At 50.3% G+C, this 24,550-nt stretch overlaps 1 protein-coding gene across 1 annotated transcript in view; it reads left to right on the top strand.

The window, feature by feature from the left end:
- The window catches only part of LOC143504544 (adhesion G protein-coupled receptor L3-like), a 110,909-nt gene extending 90,558 nt beyond the window's left edge, over nucleotides 1-20,351 (top strand). Inside the window, exons 8-11 of the mRNA XM_076995950.1 lie at nucleotides 9,085-9,268; nucleotides 13,449-13,571; nucleotides 17,717-17,922; nucleotides 20,295-20,351. Coding sequence (XP_076852065.1) covers nucleotides 9,085-9,268; nucleotides 13,449-13,571; nucleotides 17,717-17,922; nucleotides 20,295-20,351 — 570 coding nt within the window. The remainder of the gene's footprint in view (nucleotides 1-9,084; nucleotides 9,269-13,448; nucleotides 13,572-17,716; nucleotides 17,923-20,294) is intronic.
- Nucleotides 20,352-24,550: the final 4,199 nt, after the last annotated feature.

Here is a 24,550-nt window from a genome sequence, read left to right as displayed (position 1 = left end):
TGAGCTGAGAGCGGTGGCTTGAGCTGAGAGCGGTGGCTTGAGCTGAGAGCGATGGCTTGAGCTGAGAGCGATGGTTTGAGCTGAGAGCGATGGTTTGAGCTGAGAGCGATGGTTTGAGCTGAGAGCGGTGGCTTGAGCTGAGAGCGATGGCTTGAGCTGAGAGCGGTAGTTTGAGCAGAGATCGATGATTTGGGCAGAGATCGATGATTTGAGCTGAGAGCGGTGGCTTGAGCTGAGAGCGGTGGCTTGAGCTGAGAGCGATGGTTTGAGCTGAGAGCGATGGCTTGAGCTGAGAGCGGTGGCTTGAGCTGAGAGCGGTGGCTTGAGCTGAGAGCGGTGGCTTGAGCTGAGAGCGGTGGCTTGAGCAGAGAGCGGTGGCTTGAGCAGAGAGCGGTGGTTTGAGCTGAGAGCGGTGGTTTGAGCTGAGAGCGATGGCTTGAGCTGAGAGCGATGGCTTGAGCTGAGAGCGGTAGTTTGAGCAGAGATCGATGATTTGGGCAGAGATCGATGATTTGAGCTGAGAGCGGTGGCTTGAGCTGAGAGCGGTGGCTTGAGCTGAGAGCGATGGTTTGAGCTGAGAGCGATGGTTTGAGCTGAGAGCGGTGGCTTGAGCTGAGAGCGGTGGCTTGAGCTGAGAGCGGTGGCTTGAGCTGAGAGCGGTGGCTTGAGCAGAGAGCGGTGGCTTGAGCAGAGAGCGGTGGTTTGAGCTGAGAGCGGTGGTTTGAGCTGAGAGCGATGGTTTGAGCTGAGAGCGGTGGTTTGAGCTGAGAGCGGTGGTTTGAGCAGAGAGCGGTGGTTTGAGCAGAGAGCGATGGTTTGAGCAGAGAGCGATGGTTTGAGCAGAGAGCGATGGTTTGAGCAGAGAGCGATGGCTTGAGCTGAGAGCGATGGCTTGAGCTGAGGGCGATGGTTTGAGCTGAGGGCGATGGCTTGAGCTGAGGGCGATGGTTTGAGCTGAGGGCGATGGTTTGAGCTGAGAGCGGTGGTTTGAGCTGAGAGCGGTGGTTTGAGCTGAGAGCGGTGGTTTGAGCTGAGGGCGATGGTTTGAGCTGAGAGCGATGGTTTGAGCAGAGAGCGGTGGTTTGAGCAGAGAGCGGTGGTTTGAGCAGAGAGCGGTGGTTTGAGCTGAGAGCGGTGGTTTGTGCATGGAGGGATCAGCTCTTAGTCTGGATCATTCAGGACCCTTCTGAACAGCCGACCGTCCCCCAGATGATAGACTCTTCTGAACAAAAACACGACCTTCATCTCTGACTCATCCTCTTCTCATCCCAGTGTTCCCAGTGTCCCCGTCTGCTCTTAGCAATCCTGACAGAGCTGGTCTGGGTAGCTGTGCTCAGCTGAGTTTTCCCCATGCATTGTTGTTGTCTTCGTCTTCCTCCGTTCTGGGTCGGTTCTGTAAGCCACATTCAGCACTTGCAGGATCTTTGAAGGCTGAGCTCCAGTGTTCAGGAAGACTAACACGACAGAGAGGAGTGGAGATGGTGATTCCACACTGATGGTGAATGTGGTGAACACCATAAACTGGGCAGCTCACACACCAGGGGCTGAAGTGTTAATGTCAGGTGCTTTGGTTAGTGGAGATGTAACCGAATAAGGACCCTGTATTTGGGGCGTGCTGGCGTCACCAGTCAGAATTTCAGCAGTGCTGTATTTTTAAGCACAAACTGTCTTTTAAAGCTTTTTTAGGAAGCAAAAACAGTCAGTGAAAGAAACATTGCAGATATTCCCTCCATCAAGTATGTCATTGTTCAGTGTTTCTACTTGAACATCAGAAACACCATTTTTATCGCATTGTACGTATCTTTCCAGTATTCCTTTACTAGCGGTTTTCATGTCATAAACACCAAAAATCTGAACGTTAGCGTTAGCGCCACCTGATGGCCAGAGATGCCAGGGTGCTCACCGAGGGTGCTGCTTAGACACGCCCACTGGTTGCCTCATATCTGGACACGCCCACCTCCTGCTTCATATCTGGACACACCCACCAGGTCTTTGATCAGTTGCATCAGACATCTCCGTGGTGGGGAAGGCCACAAAGCCAGAGCCCACGCCAGCTCTGGGGCGGCGGCCATGATGGGGCCAGCCATGCAGTTCCTCAGACTGCCTACAGGGGGAGCTGTGCTGACCACTCACCATGAACACACAGCATGAAGAACTAAGCTGTCAAAGTAGTGCAGGATCTGCAGACACAGACAGAAATTTGAGCATATGCACAGAGGCTGCATGTCTCCACGATAAATAATTGACATGCAACACCATCTATATTTCACATCTGTTGCTCACACACACTCACACACACACTCACACACACACACACACACACACACACACACACACACACACACACACACACACACACACACACACAGCTTTAATACACACTCTTGTTATATTATGTATGAATGTTCACACTCTTCACTGAGGCTACAGCTCACACAGGAACTGACGAGTGCTCCCAGTTGTTACGTAAGGAAGCACAAAGGAGACAAAAAGCCTGGAACTGAATTATTCATATTTGATGTGGATATGGGTGTGAATGGTGATTGAGGTTTTTGGTTTTTCTGAATTAGGTGTGAATTGATTAATTTATTAGTGAGTATTTTAAGTGGCATTCCAGCTCCTCCAAAAATTCTTCCCCTCACACAAATTCACTGAGAATTCAGAAATAGGGAGTGGGGGAGAGAGACAGACAGGGAGTGGGAGAGAGACAGACAGACAGGCAGGGAGTGGAGTGGGAGAGAGACAGGCAGGGAGTGGGGGAGAGAGACAGGCAGACAGGGGGTGGGAGAGAGACAGACAGACAGGGAGTGGAGTGGGGGAGAGAGACAGACAGGGAGTGGGGGAGAGAGACAGGCAGACAGGGAGTGGGAGAGAGACAGGCAGACAGGGGGTGGGAGAGAGACAGACAGACAGGGAGTGGAGTGGGAGAGAGACAGACAGACAGGGAGTGGGGGAGAGAGACAGGCAGACAGGGAGTGGGAGAGAGACAGGCAGACAGGGGGTGGGGGATTTGGACCAGTAATTGATTAGGGAGATGGGTGTGTTCTGCTCCACTCACCACCACCATCATCAGCACTCTCTGTCCTCATATGAACATCACACCTAGGAAATACTCCACAAAACACCTGCGTCTGAGAGAAACACACGCACGCACACACACACACACACACACACACACACACACACACACACACACACACACACACACACACACACACACACACACACACACACACACACACACACACACACACAGACCAAAATGAAGTCAGCGATAGGAAGACAGAAACAGTCATACTCTGTGTGTGTGTGTGTGTGTGTGTGTGTGTGTGTGTGTGTGTGTGTGTGTGTGTGTGTGTGTGTGTCCTTGCCCCTAGCTCTTAACACACAATCCCAGTGTCCAGCTATGCCTCATTAACACCATGGATGTGGGTATGTGTGTGTGAGAGAGAGAGGGGGGGGGGGAGGGAGAGGGAGAGAGCTAAGAGAGAGCGGGAGAGAGATACATGTGAGAAAGAGAGAGAAAGAGAAAGCTGAGAGGTATATTCAGAATCATCAGCTTTATTACGTCTCATCTCCTCTCTCATATTCCAACATCTGGTACAAGGCATGTGGTGTGGACACTCAACACCTGTCAGAAATAAGCACTACCTTACAGCCCAGTGCCTTACAGCCCAACACCATACAGCCCAGTGCCTTACAGCCCAACACATACAGCCCAACACATACAGCCCAACACATACAGCCCAACACCATACAGCCCAGTGCTTTACAGCCCAACACCATACAGCCCAATACCATACAGCCCAACACCATACAGCCCAATACCATACAGCCCAACACCATACAGCCCAGTGCTTTACAGCCCAACACCATACAGCCCAATACCATACAGCCCAACACCATACAGCCCAATACCATACAGCCCAACACCATACAGCCCAGTGCCTTACAGCCCAACACCATACAGCCCAGTGCCTTACAGCCCAACACCATACAGCCCAACACCATACAGCCCAGTGCCTTACAGCCCAACACCATACAGCCCAACACCATACAGCCCGGCTTCTTACAGCTTTACAGCTGTGCACCTGTGACGATTCCTTCTGTTTTGTATGCTAGGTCCATGACTACACCATTTCCAGCATGTTAATCCTTTTGAATGGTTAAAACAGCACACACACACACACACACACATACACACACTCTCTCTCACTATCTTACATTCACATTTACTGCCTTACACACACACACTCATTAGACACACACGCACACACACACACACACACACACACACACACACACACACACACACACACACACACACACACACACACACACACACACACACACACACACACACAGGGTAAGTTTTGCTGGTGTGCCCTTTGTGAGAGCAGTTCTGTCAGAATATAATGGCACCATAAAGTTTTACAGGCGTAGCTGTATTATAGATGCGCTTTATTGTTACGAGCATTGACTCAGAAAGACTAACGCATTCAGGCAGCGTGTTACTGCTGACCGCTACAGCTGACCACCCACAGCTCATGTACACTACACCCACCTGCACCAGGACACTACACATGAACACTACACATGTACACTACACCCACCTGCACCAGGACACTACACATGTACACTACACATGTACACTACACATGTACACTACACCCACCTGCACCAGGACACTACACATGTACACTACACATGTACACTACACATGTACACTACACCCACCTGCACCAGGACACTACACATGTACACTACACATGTACACTACACCCACCCGCACCAGGACACTACACATGTACACTACACCCACCTGCACCAGGACACTACACATGTACACTACACCCACCTGCACCAGGACACTACACATGTACACTACACCCACCTGCACCAGGACACTACACATGTACACTACACATGTACACTACACATGTACACTACACCCACCCGCACCAGGACACTACACATGTACACTACACCCACCTGCACCAGGACACTACACATGTACACTACACACGTACACTACACCAACCTGCACCAGGACACTACACATGTACACTACACATGTACACTACACTCACCTGCACCAGGACACTACACATGTACACTACACATGTACACTACACCCACCTGCACCAGGACACTATACATGTACACTACACATGTACACTACACCCACCTGCACCAGGACACTACACATGTACACTACACCCACCTGCACCAGGACACTACACATGTACACTACACCCACCTACACATGTACACTACACATGTACACTACACCCATCTCCTTAGGGGTGGACAGGATGATGGTGTAAAGTTAAAGGGCGGTCTGCTCCATCAACAGTGTGGTTTGTGTCGTACGTCTTATTCAGTCGCACAGTACCAAAGCCACCAGTCTCATGCAGCAAAACATCAGCTGATATCTGGATGAAGTAAACTTTACATACCACAAAGTAAACTTTACAGACAGCAAACTAAATTTTACAGACAACACAGTCATACACACATGTGACGGGATGTTGGGCCGTCTGTTGCGAGCCTTATTTATATCATCTCGTCTTCATTACCAAACTCATGTCTCTCTCAATGGCCAATAAAGATTTAAGCTGCCTGCGTGTGTGGGTGTTTAAGCAAATCACGGCCACACACATTCATCACACTGGAGTCACTTTTTCCCCATCCAGTGGTGTCCTGCTTCCATCAGGGGGGGGGAGGTTGTCGCTATCATTGCTAACAGTCCAAAATAACATGTCACAGCATCCAGCAAACCCCAACAACCGTGTAAGACCGTGTTGTGTGAGCGTCAACCCTCACTGATGGTGGTGGTGCCTCCTCTGTGTGTATCCCTGAGGCACTGACCAAATGATTTGTTAGAAATGCTGCAGTTTACAGAACGTGTGTGAGTGCGACTCATTCAAACGAGCGTTCAGCCCGGTTTGACATGCGGTGTCTCTGCAAGCTCGCTCTATTCAAATAGAGACATTTATGTATAAAGTCATTTGATCTCCTGTTCTATTCATTACTAATATCCCATCATAGCTGAAAATCCCCCTATATTGAGAAACGGCTCATTTGCAATGCAAATGTGTCTCTTTTCTCAGATCATTTAGTTTTTATTCGTTCATTTCATTTGCATGTGGGACTTTGAATATTATGAAGGTTTGTACTTGTTTCACATAATGGTAGGAGTGTCAGGAATGAACCAGGAACATCACTAACACTAGTAACTGTACCGTTCTCGCACCATATGTGCATTTGTTAGGCCCGTGTTTTGCTTTGTTTCTTATCAAGTGAATCACCAAATAGACGCCCTTGGCTTTTAACAGTGTGCTCCTCCATTGCGTTATAAATTCCAACCGCGCCACTCGGGTGATCATCCGTTAATGCACCTTGTGGAAGACCTGCTCCACCCGTCTGCGTTAATTCTTGCAGGCCTGGGGTGTAGACAGGTGTAGTTTAGACAGGTGTATTTTTATATCATTCTCACAAAACCAAAGAGGATCCTTTGGGGATAGAATTCATGCAAACATAGGTGTTCCCCGCGGGGCTCAGCGTGACGGCGTGGTTCACACTAAACAGAAGCTAGTGGGATCGGTTCAAGGCCAGAAGCCGTGTACACAGGGGAGGACCGCTGAGATGGAACACTACCGATTTGGAAAACGAAGTTTGTGTGTGTGTATCATGCAGTTTTAAGGAGTGTTCCTGTTTGAATAACAGGTATTTGTAGGTCTAACACGGTTTCAGTACTTCAGCTCTGATACAATTTCAGTAACTCAGTTCTGATATGGTTTCAGTAGCTCTTTTCTGATACAGTTCTAGTACATTGGTTCTCATACAGTTTAAGCACTGTTTAAAAATGGTTTCAGAAGATTATTTCTGATACGGTTTCAGTATCTCAGTTCTGAAACCGTCTCCCATGTCAGCGTGTGACACTGATTCAGTAGTTCATCTCCGACATGGTTTCAGTATCTCATGTCAGCCGTGGCTGTTGATCTGTTAACACCCTCCAGACGTGCTCGTCAGGAAACTGCGTCTGCGTTAAGCTCCTTGCACAGAAACCACGCAGCCCGGGCCGGCGGCCCCCGGGCGAAGCCGTGCCATCCTGAGCCAACGTGGAGCCGTGTGCCCACAGGGCGGCTGGCACGCCAGAGTGGCTGTCGCCCGAGTGACTCGGCGGGCTGCGATCCGGAGCCGGTGGTAATCCGCTCTCGCTCCACGATGGGCCGCGTGGGATGAAGTGTGTAATCCCACTCGCAAGCACGAGTCTCCTCTCACCATCACTAAACCACCAGCAGATCTCACAGCTGCTTGGGGAAAGGCCTTCACATCTACACGGACTCAGGAGAACCTGAGGGTGGCAACTTAAACCATAATAATAATAATACCGCCGCCACGTGGCCATGTGACCATCTGGCGTGAGCGGAGATGATCAGGTGGCTGATTTTGGTGGCGTGTGTTTGGAGACACAACTCTGAGCAAGGAGAGCTGTAGAGCTTGTTATGGCTACCTTCCTAAAATATTCTAAAAATATACTTTATTATCCATGTCTGATATTTTAGTGGAGAAAAGACTCCAATATGACATCTCCAAATCTTTCAAGTTAGTAGCTCGTAACAAGCAAGATTCACAACTTTAGAATCCAAACGAAGCCTAAACTATTTTAAGACCTCGCTGTGGAACTTATGATTAGGCTCTCCCAGCTACACACACACACACAGAGACAAGCACGGTCTCTCTCTCTCTCCCTGGAGCTGCCTCTTTAGCCAACTACCCACAATTCCCCTCTCCTCCTCAGCTACAGCCATTTTCCCTCCAGCTCTGACCAGGCACCTTTCACATGTTTTACACACACACACACACACACACACACACACACACACACACACACACACACACACACACACACACACACACACACACACAGGTTTTCTCTCATGGTGTTTGTCAAAACTCATTCCGTTTCATAGCCCATCGATTAGAAAGTGGTGTCATGGGTGGGTGCAGGGTCAGGGATGGAATCGGGAGGGGGCGGGATCAGGGGCGGGATCATGGGTGGGGCAGGTGCAGGGGTGTGCGCAGCTGTTGTGCCCCTCCCACCAGGGTATGATGATGATGATGATGATGATGTGTTTGCCCTTGCTCTCTGCTTTTGCGATCAAGTCCAGCTCCCCACCTTTGAGAAAGCTACAGTCGTACGCATCAGACCCAAACACACGTGAGCCGGAGCCCGTTTGAAGTGGCGGAGATGAGAAATGGGTCTTGAAAGTTGCCTTAAAAGATTCAAGCGAAACTTGGCTGCTCTCACAGCCGTCGTCTGGTCTTTTAATGCGTTTCTTGCACCCACACAGACCTGGAGAGTCCAAAGGGCTTGTGTTTCTCTACGTTTTGGAGTGTTTGCTAGGAAGGTTTTTCCCCATTAATATTCTTGTCAGTGTTTTGGAGGCAGTTTAAATCTCGTGTTCAGCTACGCTGCTCTGCTCTCGTCTTATTGGACGCTGTAGAAATGGAGTGTGGGTAATGGGGGTTAAACAGTATTAATAGGCAATGAATCAGTCTGCTGAAAGCAGGTACTTCTGTGTCCCAACAACAAGCTACAGTGTTCAGACAGCAGTCCCTGATTTAAATATGCAGATTTCAGTCTGAGGTGAAGCCCTATTGGTGTATAGCTGGCATCCAGCACCTCGTGTGCAAATGAGATGATAATGATAAGGAATCTTCCCCTAAGAACTCGGAGAGTTTCCTTTTGTTAATGTTACTAGTCAATATTTGCAAAGCTTCTTTAAAATCCTTATGTAAAATCATCATTTCCCCATAATGGCATTTACATTGTTCTGTTTAAGAGTGAGTGTGCCTGTGAGGATATTGGCTGTAGGCTACACACAGTAGGAGGGGACCTGTGGACAGAGCACACACCACACCCACCTGTAGCCCCGCCTCCGTTACAGCTCACGTAACCGTGGCAATAGCCGTTTGCTGCCAAGCAGAGCTTGCCGCTCACTCTGGCTCATCCTGGCTCACTCTGGCTCACTCTAGCTCACTCTGGCTCACTCTGGCTCTGCCCTTGTCTCCTAGGCGATGGTGGAAACGGTAAATAACCTGCTGCAGCCGGAGGCCCACCCTGCGTGGGCGGAGCTGTCGCCGGGGGAACAGCTGCGTGCGGCCACCATGCTGCTGGACACCGTGGAGCAGGGCGCCTTCGTGCTCGCCGACAACCTGCTGAAGACCGACGTGGTCCAGGAGAACACCAACAACATCCGTAAGTACCCCGAGCTTCGCACCAGCAAAACGCCATCTGAGAAGATTTCGGAGTATTGTGGCAATATTATTATTATATTACAGTTAATATTATTATTGTTGGTAATGCGAGGGTCTGGGATGGAGGTGTCCAGCTCTGCTCCTGGAAGTTCTCCGTCTTGCAGCCCCTCTTGCGCTCCCTCTGATGGAGCTCCTCGGGTGGAGCTCCTCGGATGAGGAGAGCTTTGATCTGAGCAGCACGCTCTGTTGCACCAGGCTGCTCGGGCGTGGAAGGAAGTTTGGCAGGAAGGACCACGTGAAGAGCGCTTCTCTCTCGCCTGGCCTAGAGCTGCGCTGCGGAAGTGTTCAACACACGTGGAAATGTTTTTGCTAGTGCAATATAAATGATAGTCACAGATTGCTTAAGGCTTTTCTTCCATCTCTGGTGATGTGATTCAAGCTACTAAAGTGGAAACCTTCAATATGTGCATAATGCCTTACGCCCGAAAAGCCCACCAAGCACCCGCCTTGAGTTGGGCACGGAGCTGTCAATATTGTGATGTGGTGAAGGAAGCTGTTGAATAAAGACCCAGTGGAGACAGACAGCTGTTCCTGTATTAGAGCCGCTCTGTTCCTGTATTAGAGCGGCTCTGTTCCTGTATTAGAGCGGCTCTGTTCCTGTATTAGAGCGGCTCTGTTCCTGTATTAGAGCGGCTCTGTTCCTGGGGTGTATTAGAGCCGCTCTGTTCCTGGGGTGTTTTAAAACGGCTCTGTTCCTGGAGTCTATTAGAGCCGCTCTGTTCCTGTATTAGAGCCGCTCTGTTCCTGGGGTGTATTAGAGCCGCTCTGTTCCTGGGGTGTTTTAAAACGGCTCTGTTCCTGGAGTCTATTAGAGCCGCTCTGTTCCTGTATTAGAGCCGCTCTGTTCCTGGGGTGTATTAGAGCCGCTCTGTTCCTGGAGTCTATTAGAGCCGCTCTGTTCCTGGAGTGTATTAGAGCCGCTCTGTTCCTGGAGTGTATTAGAGCGGCTCTGTTCCTGGAGTCTATTAGAGCCGCTCTGTTCCTGGAGTGTATTAGAGCGGCTCTGTTCCTGGAGTGTATTAGAGCGGCTCTGTTCCTGGAGTGTATTAGAGCGGCTCTGTTCCTGGAGTGTATTAGAGCCGCTCTGTTCCTGGAGTCTATTAGAGCCGCTCTGTTCCTGGAGTCTATTAGAGCCGCTCTGTTCCTGGAGTGTATTAGAGCCGCTCTGTTCCTGGAGTGTATTAGAGCGGCTCTGTTCCTGGAGTGTATTAGTGCGGCTCTGTTCCTGGAATGTTTTAGAACTGCTCTGTTGCTCTTCTGGGCCCTCGGCGCCAGATCTGGTTGTGGGTATCGTGCAGGGCTGCCTGACCCAGGGTGATTCTGGGACGCAGGCCCCAATCGGTACTCGCTGCATAATTGAGGTTCTCAAAGGAGCACTTCAGCAGCTAGCTCAGGGCCACTGGCAGGAGGCAGCTAGGGGTGAGGTGAGAGACAGGTGGGGTCGAGAGGCGAGGTGAGAGACAGGTGTGGTCGAGGGGCGAGGTGAGAGACAGGTGCGGTCGAGGGGCAAGGTGAGAGACAGGTGTGGTCAAGGGGCAAGGTGAGAGACAGGTGTGGTAGAGGGGTGAGGTGAGAGACAGGTGGGGTCGAGAGACGAGGTGAGAGACAGGTGTGGTCAAGGGGCAAGGTGAGAGACAGGTGCGGTAGAGGGGTGAGGTGAGAGACAGGTGCGGTAGAGGGGTAAGGTGAGAGACAGGTGTGGTCAAGGGGCAAGGTGAGAGACAGGTGTGGTCGAGGGGTGAGGTGAGAGACAGGTGTGGTCGAGGGGTGAGGTGAGAGACAGGTGGGGTCGAGGGGTGAGGTGAGAGACAGGTGGGGTCGAGGGGTGAGGTGAGAGACAGGTGTGGTCGAGGGGCGAGGTGGGAGACAGGTGGGGTCGAGGGGTGAGGTGAGAGACAGGTGCGGTCGAGGGGCGAGGTGAGAGACAGGTGTGGTGAGAGACAGGTGCGGTAGAGGGGTGAGGTGAGAGACAGGTGCGGTAGAGGGGTGAGGTGAGAGACAGGTGTGGTGAGAGACAGGTGCGGTAGAGGGGTGAGGTGAGAGACAGGTGTGGTGAGAGACAGGTGCGGTAGAGGGGTGAGGTGAGAGACAGGTGTGGTGAGAGACAGGTGCGGTCGAGGGGTGAGGTGAGAGACAGGCGTGGTCGAGGGGCGAGGTGAGAGACAGGTGTGGTGAGAGACAGGTGCGGTCGAGGGATGTGGTGAGAGACAGGCGTGGTCGAGGGGCGAGGTGAGAGACAGGCGTGGTAGAGGGGCGAGGTGAGAGACAGGTGTGGTGAGAGACAGGTGCGGTAGAGGGGCGAGGTGAGAGACAGGTGTGGTGAGAGACAGGTGCGGTCGAGGGGCGAGGTGCGGGACTGTCCTGCGTGAGACGTCACCGTGGCAGGTTTAGCCCGCATCAGAACGCCAGCTGGAAGCTGAGATGCAGGTGGGAGATAATTGTCACGTGAAGAGCGTGAGATTAGCGTGTGGGAAGCAGCCACTCAGGCTTTCTGTCACGCGTCTGTCCTCTTTTCACGTGGAGAAGACGTTTGGAGGACGGCCTACGTGTCCGTTAAGTGTCCGCATCTGCTTCAGTATATCAAACCAAACTGTGACAGTCAGCGTTCAAAGGATCAAGAAGCCGATGGTTTATGCATACACACGTGCCTTACGTGTCACCGTGGTTCTGAAGAGTTGTGTGTGTATGTGTGTCTATGTGCGTAATATGTATATATACATATATATTGTATAGTGTGTGTGTGTGGTATAGTGTGTGTTTGTTTTATAGTGTGCTGTTTGAGGATTGGCTGGTTTCCTGCCTTCTTTTCCTCCAAAACAGAGAGATTAAGGGGAAACCTGCTACCATGGCAACTCCAGAATGTAGGTCTTGTGCTCCTTGCTGGTGAAGCATTTTGGGAATTAATAAAATGGAATTTATTGCGCCAGGCATGCAATTTATCCTGATATTAAGGGATTGGGGTTGGCCACAGACAGGGAGAAGGAGTCCCTCCCTCCGAGCTCCTTTATGGTGCTGGTTTTATATCCTTCATGCTGCCCTCAGATTAATCAGGCGCGTTTGACACGTTTACCGCACCTCCGGCTCCCACACGCCACACTTCCTTTACCATGTGATAAGGTTTGTTTGGCCTCTGCCACAATGGGGCTCGGCGTGATGTGCCGCTCCGTAATGCTCTGATCCAAAATGGAGTCCGCAGTAAAACGAGGCCCAGGTGTTGCTTCGGAGCCAAAATGGAGTTTGTCGACGTGACGTCGTGTCCGCGTTCGGGTTTCTGAACCGGCTGTAATGCGCCGTTCCGTTCCAAATTGAAGTTCGTAGTCCATTACCGAATCCGGCAGCGTTCTGATCCAAAATGGACTCCCATGGGGGGGTAGTTGTTGGCCAGGGTTTAGTGAATGGTACAGTACTGTAGTGTTGTAGTGCTGGTCCAACTGGACTGAGGGAGAAGCAGTCCAAACCGCCTCAGCCCGGGGAGGCAGTGATGTAGTCCTCCAGCTCACAGACGCCGCTAACATGCCACTTCAGTTGTTTCTTGAAAGGCTTGTGCGCTCAAGTGTTTGTGTGTGAGAGTGTATGCATGTGAATTCTCCTGCTTTAATGTATTTCTGTGTGCTGTACGAGTGTGTGTTTTGTGCGTATGTGTACGCACGCATGTATGGATGTTTATATTTATTCCACTGTTTTATCTGTGTCCTTGCGCAGTCTTGCGTATGCGTTGTGATTGGATGAAACGTATGAAGTGTATTAACGCTGCGTTCGCTACGATGGTTTTGCTATTTTATGTTTTCATCTCCCTTAAGCGGCAGTGCTGTCTGAGACGATTAGTCTGGTCTGATCTGCTTGGCAGGCCGTTAGGTCCTTCTGCCTGGTTTCTACTGGGCTTCATTTGATCTCAGCCCAACGAACAGTCAAGACTAGAGGATCATTATCTGTGATCCGAGTCTTCTCATTGGTCTTTAAATGTGTAAAAGTTGCGAAGCTGAAAATGATGCAACGGAGCTGGAGACTGGTGTAAGTGGGCCCGGCCCGCCTCGTGGCCCGCGCGGTGTGGCCCTCCGCTAACACCCCCACCTCTGCCTCTGTTTGTTTGTGTTTGTTTATTTCTTGTTTACTTCCTGCAGAGCTGGAGGTGGCGAGAATGAGCACGGACGGTAATCTCCCCGACCTCAGGTTCCCTCAGACGGGAGAGCAGAGCAGCTCCATCCACCTGTCTGCCAACACCCTGAAGCAGCACGGGAGGAACGGTGGGTGGTCTATACCTCCGCCCCGCCCCCGCCCGAGAGGCGGCCCCCCGCTGCGTGGACCTCCAACCATAACCTTTCTCGCTTAATCTTTTCCCCGTGCCCAGAGGAGAGAGACCCAGTAGGGCGGAGGGCTGAGAAATGTTTTCTTCTAGAGTCCTGCTAGTGCAGCTTTTCCTCACGACCTGCGCATCACGCTCCACATCTGTTGGTGATTCATCCCTGTTCTACACGCTCTTGTCTTGTAAGTCAGGAAAGACAAAGCAGCTCGATCAAAGGTTAATTTGGATACAGGGATTGTGAGTATTCACAGTGAGGATTAGTCATGCGTGGTCTGTCCTCCTTTGGACAGACTCTGCGTGGCATGGATGAATTCTGCTTCTTTTAAAGAGCAGAGTGGGACAGGGACAGAGAGACACAGAGAGTGAGAGTGGGACAGGGACAGAGAGAGAGAGAGAGAGGGACAGGGACAGAGAGACACAGAGAGTGAGAGTGGGACAGGGACAGAGAGACACAGAGAGAGAGAGTGGGACAGGGACAGAGAGACACAGAGAGAGAGAGAGTGGGACAGGAAAAGAAAGACACAGAGAGAGAGAGTGGGACAGGGACAGAGAGACACAGAGAGTGAGAGAGGGACAGAGAGAGAGAGAGTGGGACAGGAACAGAGAGACACAGAGAGAGAGAGTGGGACAGGAACAGAGAGACACAGAGTGAGAGTGGGACAGGAACAGAGAGACACAGAGAGAGAGAGTGGGACAGGGACAGAGAGACACAGAGAGTGAGTGAGACACAGAGAGAGAGAGATGGAGGGAGGGACAGGGACCGAGAGAGACAGAGAGATGACCCAGACCTGTCTCCCTTCTTTCTGACCCAGACATGTCTCCCTTCTTTGTGATCCAGACCTGTCTGCCCTCTTTCTGATCCAGACATGTCTCCCTTCTTTCTGATCCAGACCTGTCTGCCCTCTTTCTGATCCAGACCTGCCTCAACTCTTTCTGATCCAGACCTGTCTCCCCTCTTTCTGATCCAGACCTGTCTCCCCTCTTCTGATCCAGACCTGCCTCCACTCTTTCTGATCCAGACCTGTCTCCCCTCTTTCTGATCCAGACCTGCCTCCACTCTTTCTGACCCAGACCTGTCTGCCCTCTCTGACCCAGACCTGTCTGCCCTCTCTGACCCAGACCTGCCTCCACTCTCTGACCCAGACCTGTCTCCACTCTCTGACCCAGACCTGTCTCCCCTCTCTGACCCAGACCTGTCTCCCCTCTCTGACCCAGACCTGTCTCCCCTCTCTGACCCAGACCTGTCTCCACTCTTTCTGATCCAGACCTGTCTCCACTCTTTCTGATCCAGACCTGTCTCCACTCTCTGACCCAGACCTGTCTGCCCTCTCTGACCCAGACCTGTCTCCCCTCTCTGACCCAGACCTGTCTGCCCTCTCTGACCCAGACCTGTCTCCCCTCTACATTTCTGTAACTGCACATCTCTGGTAATGTAAAAGACACCACACACAAATATTCATTCAAATTTGTAACCTCATACACCACACTCATTCAGTAGTGTTTCTTGCAGTAAGCATCCCTAATTGTAATGAAGCAAATACATTTAACAGAGTAAAACTATATGCAGGTAATGCCATATGGTGGATGCCCCTTTAGATCAACAAGAGGGTTAAGATTTAGGGGTTATTAGGGGTGTGTTTTGGTTGTGTTTGGGGCATACATTCAAGATCATACAACTACAGTGTAACTGCGATTGCACACACACACACACACACACACACACACACACACACACACACACACACACACACACACACACACACACACACACACACACACACACACACACACACACACACACACACACACACACACACACCAGTGTTTACCGCAACTATACATAAGAAGAGGGAAGGTGAGTCAGGTTGCAGAGCGGGTCTGCTGCCGTGTAGAACCCTGGTTTAAACATATGTTCTAGCTCCTTCTCCTAGCTCTGTGTAGAACCCTGGTTTAAACATATGTTCTAGCTCCTTCTCCTAGCTCCGTGTAGAACCCTGGTTTAGACGTATGTTCTAGCTCCTTCTCCTAGCTCCGTGTAGAACCCTGGTTTAAACATATGTTCTAGCTCCTTCTCCTAGCTCCGTGTAGAACCCTGGTTTAAACGTATGTTCTAGCTCCTTCTCCTAGCTCCGTGTAGAACCCCGCTCACAAACCGCCAGGACTCAGAGTCATAAATTCAGTAAAATATGCACTAATACTTGTCAGTAACACAGCGATTACTGTGACTGATATTACAGCTCATGCTTGCAATGATTTATCACTGTAGTACATATATCTTCTTAAAATATTGCATAATTCACAGTTTTATTTTATATATGGCGTACCTCCTGTAATGCGCAAAGCACTGCTGATGCTACAGAGTGGGGAAAGGGACAAAATTAACAGAAAAACAGTAGATTTCACACTGAATGTACACACTGCATCATTATTATAAATATTAAATAGCAAACAATAAATAATATTGGCTTCAGTTCAATTCAATAAAGAACGATTTAGGAGGAAATTCGTAATAACAGGGACGTATTATTATTATTATTACTATTTGTATTATTATTAATAATTTTTTACTGTTTTTTTATTCTATTGCATTAAGCAGTCATCCATTTTTCTTTCATTTCTCCAAATGGGGGGGAGGAGTCTTAACGAGAGGCGGGGCTTTTGTAAGTATATGAGCGCTCAGGAGATTTCATTGGACATGTAATTCACAGCAGGCTTCAGTCTTCACTGGTGCAGTTCACCGAGGCTTTGGCTGTTATGACACATGTACAGTTCTGCAGTTCAGATACACAGATGGTATCATATACACTGAGGCACTTCCTGTCTTACCTGTGTCTGTTTTTACGCGGTCTGCAGGGAGCCGTTGGTTTAAGGTTAACCCAGTTACCTGTCAGTGGGGACTAACACCCACACTGGTCTTGAAACTACAATCTTCACATAGTGGATTCTTGCTGCCTGGATTTAGAACATGACCCCCTGACCTCACCTGCACAAGTCATGTGACTCATCACAGAAGAGGACGTGTGCACGTGTCTCTGAACTTCTGAACGCACCAGTACATGGCCACAGTGCCCTAGCAACCCTGTCTGTCCTGTTTAAGTCCTTATACCACAGCTCTGCATTCTAATGCCCTTACATAGTTGCCTACATAGGGACAGGGGCTGTTAGCTACTCATGCCCAGGACTAGGGTCCAGTTTACCTCAGCCAGAGTCTGAACAGCTTATTACATTCTGACCTGTGCGTTGGTGAAATGATTCCCCGCTCTCTGAGGACTTCATTACTCATGGTTCCATGCAACCCAGGTAAGCCCACGGGGCTTACACACACCCACACACATACACACACACACACACACACACACACACACACACACACACACACACACACACACAAGGGCAGCCTGTTCATCAGAGTGGCTGCTGTGGCAGCCTCATGGGGGGGGGGGGGGGGGGGGGGGTCACAAAAGCTGCTTTTGTTCTTCTGGTTCTGAGACAGTGGGAGGAGTTTGGGGAGGGGCCACTCATCCATCACCGCCTGCTACAGGAGAAGAGAAAAGGCGGGAGATGAGGCCATTGGAGAGATCGGGCGGGGGGGGGGGGGGGGGGGGGGGGGGGTCAGGAGAGCTAGCAATAAAGTAGCAATGACATTCAGTGCAGCTAAATCAGTCTGGCTTTGTGCTTGCTGGGGCACTGGGGGGAGGTTTAAATGTGTGAGTGTTTTTTCTTTCTTGAACCTCCTGCCGCTCGGTGTAAGTGTGGCTGTAAAGCTCAGAGGTGGACAGTGTGATGAATTCAGCATAGTCCCGTCAAACTCTCATTAAATTACCTGAGAACACTTTAGCATATGCTGTGCGTAGCGAACGGGCTTCGGTGCTGTCAACCAAGGTATCGGTGCTGCTCGGAGGCAGTGCACAGTACTGTAAACGCACACGGCGTGGAAATCTCCTGCTCATGAATTATTATGGGATTATCACTGCCATGGCAACAGGGCCCTTTATTTGAGCAGTGTGTGTTTTAGGCCTGGTGTGGGTGCAGTGCGTGGTTCCACCACATGATGCTGATGTCTGCTCTGACCCGCTCTACCTACAGGTGAGATCCGCATGGCCTTTGTGCTCTACAAGCACCTGGGCGCGTTACCTGTCGACGGAGAACGCCACGGTGAGGCTGAGCAACGAGGCCCTCAGCACCAACTACTCCATCATCGTCAACTCCCCATCATCACGGCCGCCATCAGCAAAGACAGCAACAAGGTGTACCTGTCGGAGCCCGTCATATTCACCGTGAGACACGTGCAGGTAGGTGGACCACACACCTGTCTAGACCCACACACACCTGTCCAGGCACACAGAAACCTGTCCAGTGACACACACACCTGTCCAGGCACACACACACCTGTCCAGACCCACACACCTGTCCAGACCCACACCACACACCTGTCCAGACCTGCATTAAAAATATAGTTGACTTTATCCATTCATCATGTCATTATGTGGCCATTCAACACATGGTCATTCATAACTTTGTAATGGGTGGATTCTTGACACTTTTATTACTGAAATGCAGTTCTGAGATTTTAATAACACCTCTTTAAAAGAATGTGTGTAATTATTTTGAATTTCACAACAGTCATTCCAGATTCAGCTCCTCCCCCTCTAACAGGGATGTCACACTCGGCTCCTCCCCCTCTGTAATGGTCGTCACACTCAGCTCCTCCCCCTCTGTAATGGTCGTCACACTCAGCTCCTCCCCCTCTGTGCTGTCTGCTGGTGGAAGGGCTTTTATCAGCCTTCTGCTGGAGAGCTCGATGGGTGGAGCAGGTGGAGGCTGTAGATGGTTGGTGCTGTAGATGGTTGGTGCTGTAGATGGTTGGTGCTGTAGATGGTTGGTGCAGTAGATGGTTGGTGCAGTAGATGGTTGGTGCTGTAGATGGTTGGTGCTGTAGATGGTTGGTGCTGTAGATGGTTGGTGCAGTAGATGGTTGGTGCTGTAGATGGTTGGTGCTGTAGATGGTTGGTGCAGTAGATGGTTGGTGCTGTAGATGGTTGGTGTCTGAGTACTGTAGATAAACTACAGCGTTATCAGTTTCTCCTGCAGACTCTCGGTAACGTTGCTAGAGTTTGTGCTAGTATTAGCACACACATGTAATACACAGACATGTTAAAGTAGCACTGCATCTGACATACACCTGTACAGGTGGAGGGGGCAGGGGAGGGGCTTTGAGAGGGCAGGGGGGGCAGGGGAGGGGCTTTGAGGGGGCAGGGGAGGGGCTTTGAGGGGGCAGGGGAGGGGCTTTGAGGGGCCATAGGATGTGTTGAGAGGATGTGGCCATCTTCTTGAGGAGCAGAGCGTGACGGAGTTCAGGTGATGGTCTCTATGGTGATGCGGTGGCGTGGAAGAACACGGGTCAGGCTGGACCGTGACTGCTGGGAGAAGAGTTCTCATTAGCCACAACTCCACCCCCTCTGGGAGAAGAGTTCTCATAGCGATAACTCCGCCCCCTCTGGGAGAAGAGTTCTCATAGCGATAACTCCGCCCCCTCTGGGAGAAGAGTTCTCATAGCCACAACTCCACCCCCTCTGGGAGAAGAGTTCTCATAGCGATAACTCCGCCCCCTCTGGGAGAAGAGTTCTCATAGCGATAACACCGCCCCCTCTGGGAGAAGAGTTCTCATTGCTATAACTCCGCCCCCTCTGGGAGAAGAGTTCTCATAGCCACAACTCCGCCCCCTCTGGGAGACAAGTTCTCATAGCCACAACTCCCGCCCCCTCCATCTGCCATTTATCATCTCACATCAGCTTTTCCTGCTCTCTCTCAATGACTCTCTCTCCCCCCCCTCTCTCTCTCTCTCTCTTTCTCTCCCTCTCTCTCTCTCAATGTCTCTGTTTGCTTTTAAAATCTCTATTGCTCTCTCCCTGTCTGTCTCTTTTGCTTTAAAAAAACCCCTCCCCATCTATCTCTTGCCCTCCCTCTCTCTATTTCTCCATCTCTCTATCTCACTCTTACATTCTGTCTCTTTGTATCTTTTTCTTTTTATCTGTCTGTCTTGTGTGTGTGTGTGTGTGTGTGTGTGTGTGTGTGTGGTGTGTGTTTTCCTGTGCTTAGTCATTTATCAGTTCTTCTGTTACAAAGGATTTGTTTATTTATTTATTTTTTGGTTTTGGAAAATCTTACCAGAGTGATTCTCTAATGAGCCCAGTTCAGTAATAAACTGCTTTAAAAGACCCAGAGAATGCCTGTAATAAAACTGCTTTAGGAGACCTAGAGAATGCCTGTAAGAAACTGCTTTAGAAGACCCAGAGAACGCCTGTATGAAACTGCTTTAGGAGACCCATGCCCTGTACTCCTATTGATGGCAGTACAGATTAACCAGTGTGGTCTGTATCACTCCTTGATCACCAGAATGATTCTAGTGGAACGTTTCAGTGGTGTGACAGGTGTTTAATCTCTGTTCAGTCACTGATGCTACAGAAGTCTACAGAAGCTTGAGTATCTTTAGCTGCATTTGGTGAGGAAATAGTGTTGCCATAGAGATCTGTTGGTTGCCCCTCGATTGAGATTTTGATGGCTGTGAGAGTTGTTCTCCTCTGTACAAGCAAGACGCACAATGAAACCAGTGCTGTGTGTGTGTTTTGCTTCTGTGTTCCTCGCCCCGTGTGGACCCCAGCAGACGGAGGAGAACTTCAACCCAACTGTTCGTTCTGGAGCTACTCCAAGCGCACCATGACGGGCTTCTGGTCCACGCAGGACTGCAGACTGCTGCTTACCAACCGCACACACACCTCCTGCTCCTGCACACACCTCACCAACTTCGCCGTGCTCATGGCCCACGTGGACGTCAAGGTAGGAGCCTCACGACCACACCCACCTCTGACCACACCCGACTCTGACCACACCCGACTCTGACCACACCCGACTCTGACCACACCCATGACTCTGACCACACCCATGACTCTGACCACACCCACCTCTGACCACACCCATGACTCTGACCACACCCAGCTCTGACCACACCCAGCTCTGACCACACCCAGCTCTGACAACACATGACTCTGACCACACCCAGCTCTGAACACACCCAACTCTTACAACACACGACTCTGACCACACCCATCTGAGTCCTGCCTCCACCCCATGTCTGCCGTCTACCCATGTCTGCTCCACAGATGAGCAGTGTCCACACTGCCGATTCTAGACTCATCAGATCACTTAAAGCTCTCGAGCTACAGCACGCAGGTTAACGCAGAGGTTAACCGGGTTCAGCTGAAGCAGCGGTCACACCGAACACACCGTACGGTCTGTCTGCCGCAGACACAGAAACACACACACACCGAACACACCGTACGGTCTGTCTGCCGCAGACACAGAAACACACTGAACACACCGTACGGTCTGTCTGCCGCAGACACAGAAAGGAAGCAGGAATGCAACATAGGGACTTACTCCTAGATGCCCTTAATCTAGGTGAACTTTAACCCTGTACATTTTAATGGTTTGGCAGCATGGGCCAATAGGAAAATAGAGGTTGAGCTTGTGCACATTTCTTTCTGAAAGACAGACTCACTACGACAACTTGGAAAAGACTGCTTTTCTGTTTGGGACTGACGAATAATGCCTCATAAAGAGCATTATGATTAATAAGCATTTAATCACAGCTGTACCTGTACCACCGCCTTATCTGGAGAGTGTGCTGCACTAAACGCAGCCGCAGGGCGGTGTGTGTCCTGTGTGGAAGTCTTTAAACGCGGCGGGTCGGCCCAGAGGCCCAGCAGACGGGGGAGTGGAGGGGGAGGGGCTATTGTCCTTGATATCAGACATCATCCTGGCCACATGCGATTCTTTTAAAGCCTCAATTCCATAAGCTGTGCTGTCTTACCTGGGGACGTGAACGTGCTCGCTCTCTCTTTCTCTCTCCTTCTCTCACTCCCCTCCTCTCTCTCTCTCTCTCTCTCTCTGTGAGTGTGGTAAAAACCCCTCTATAAGATGAGTGCACTTGATGGAAGCAAAATGGAAAAGAATTTTAAAAGGAGAGAAAAAATGGAGAGAGAGAAAACTAAGATGTGACCTTTGTCAGATAAAAGTGTGGAGCACTGACAAAGATCTCGAGAGACAGAGAGGGAGGGAGGGAGGGAGAGGGGCATTGGTGGGCAGACAGAGAGAGAGAGAGACAGACAGAGAAATCGAGGGGACACAAGACTGTAGGAGGGAAAGTAAGTGACGGGCATTTTGATTGGCTCCCCTGAAGAGTGCCCTGTGGGACTGTGAGCTCTGATAGGGAGGAGCAGAGACGATGCGGTAAATGTCCCCATCCGAGGCTCCGTAGGTGCTCCGAGGGCCCTGGGTGAGAAACTGTGTGTGCGTGCTTTCAGCCAGCCTCAGCACTGCCCCCCTGGAGGTCAGTTGCTGCTCACTCGAAGGGCCCCTGAGACCTGGGTGAGGTGGTCTCCACACCTGGGAGCAGGTGGGTGCTGCTGGGTACAGTGGAGAAGATCAGATACACCAGCAGGTAGAAGTGACGCCACAGGACGTGGTGAAACCCGCTCTGCCTGAGACGGCGTCACCTGTCTGTCCTTATTCGGGGGCATTCTGGGCGACTTCACCGCAGTCTGGCAGGGTTCTCGAGGACATGTGGGCTTGTGCCTTTGCTTTCAAAAATCCATATCCATTCATGCACTAAATCTTAAACCCTATAAAAACACTTTATTTCTGGCCTTGTTTCGGGGACGAGACTAGCCCTCAGCGACCACCGTCTGACCCCAGTCAAGTCATGAACCAGCCAGCGGAGCGTGTGGGGTTTGGGACAGCACAGTTTGACCGCAGAGATTGAGAGATGTAGGCAGGTCTGTCCTCCCACAGAGGCACCGTCCTGATCTCACCACAGTGAACAAGAGTTAGACATGCAACCACATCCACTCACATAGAACATGCTGAGACATTCTGGAATGTTTTCATTCAAGATAGAACATTCTGGAATATTCAAAATCGAGAAGGAACATTCTGGAATATTCAAAATCGAGAAGGAACATTCTGGAATATTCAAAATCGAGAAGGAACATTCTGGAATATTCAAAATAAATCGAGAACAAAGACTAATACTCTGGGGCAGAATATGTGGTTCTGGCAGGCCAAATATACATCAGGCAGCACTCAGTGAGGTTCCACGTTTGTGTTGTATTGGTATTTAGTGTTAATCACTAGCAAAGGTTATCGTTCAACGTTCATGATCAGCTCGCTTGGTGTGTGTGTGGAGTCTTGTCTCTAGCTAATTACTTTGGCAGTGCAGCTGTGTAATTTTGAAGCCAGAACATCTAAATTATTGAGAGAGAAAGAGAAAGAGGGGAGAGAGGGAGAGAGAAAGAGAGAGAGAGACAGTTCTTTGACTAAATGAGACACTTCTGTGACTTCAAATACAGTATGTCGAGCTCCAGCAGTTAAGTGACACCACTCTGCCACCATGGTAACACTGTATTTAGTCTAAAGATGTTTTGAGAGGGGAAAGCGTGCATGGATTATGTGTGTGTGTGTGTGTTGTGCACATGCCTCTGTGTGTGTGGTGTGTGTGTACGCACGTGGCTCTGTGTGTGTGCCTTTACTGTATGTAATTAAGTGAAAGCTATTTGGTGGTTCATGTTGCCAGGGGTGTTTACTGGGGGGTGCGCACACACTCCTGCATGTATGTTATGTGTGCTGGTGTTTGATTTGGAGAGTGTGGTGTGTGTGTGTGTGTGTGCTGATTGCCAAGGATCAGCTGAGTGTGCTAAACTAATTACGAGCTGAGTAGTGATGCCAATCTACTGACACTGTCAAATCAACTCAAGGACCAATCCCTGTTACATAAGACCCTCCCCCTTCCCTACAGGACCAATCATCTGTATCTAAGTCCCTCCCCCTTCCCCTACAGGACCAATCCCCCTGAGCCTGAGACCCACACCTTGGCCGTGTGTTCTGATAGTAACAGTGTGTGTTTACATCTGCAGTGCTGCAGTGAGCGAATGTTTAAGGACACAACTAATGTGCAAATGCACATGCATCACACACACACACACACCACATACACACACACTGACACAAATGGAAATACCATTTCCCTAATGGAGAGGTATAGCATATTTATATAATGGAGAGAAAAGGTGTGTGCAAGCATTGTGTGTGTGTGTGTGTTGTGTGTGTGTGAGTGTATGTGTGAGTGTATGTGTGTGTGTGTGTGTTGGGGGGGTGGGGGGGGGGGGGCTGTGACTGTAGTAACAGCCTGTGAGTCTCTCTGCCTGATTACTGTAGAAGACTAATGAGGGTGTGAAAAGAGGTTGAACTGACCATTAATGAAAGCCACACAAGAATTTACACACACACACACACACACACACACACACACACACACACACACACAGAGAATCTGTTCTGTACTGCACAAGTGTGATGGAGAGCCCAGGAGGGCTTTATTTATCACCTCAGTTCTTCATCACGTCTTGAGTGTGTGTGTGTGTGGTGTGTGTGTGTGTGTGTGTGTGTTGTGTGTTGTGTTGTGTGTGTGTGTGTGTGTGTGTGTGTGTGTGAATGCTTAATTTCACTTAGAAGGTCAAGACATTCCTCTAAAAGTAATACAACCAACCTAACGAACTTTTGGAGTGTAAACTAAGAAAAACACCTGAAACCGAACAAGCGAACCAGCACAAAGTACTTAGTGCGAAATAAGTTTATGAAAGAGGTGGAAGGGGAAGATAGTCACATCCCATCCTCACCACAGAGAGGAGTAGGAGGAGAGAGGAGGAGGGGGAGGAGGAGGGGGAGGAGGAGGGGGAGAGGAGGAGGGAGGAGGATGGGAGGAGGGGAGGAGGAGGGAGGAGAGGAGGAGGAGGGGAGAGGAGGGGAGAGGAGGGGAGGAGGGGAGGAGGAGGGAGAGAGGAGGAGAGGGAGGAGAGGTGGAGG

The sequence above is a fragment of the Brachyhypopomus gauderio genome, unplaced genomic scaffold (assembly GCF_052324685.1).
Source record: "Brachyhypopomus gauderio isolate BG-103 unplaced genomic scaffold, BGAUD_0.2 sc296, whole genome shotgun sequence".
In the NCBI taxonomy this organism is placed as follows: domain Eukaryota; kingdom Metazoa; phylum Chordata; class Actinopteri; order Gymnotiformes; family Hypopomidae; genus Brachyhypopomus; species Brachyhypopomus gauderio.
This window is presented reverse-complemented; position numbering and strand designations above follow the sequence as displayed.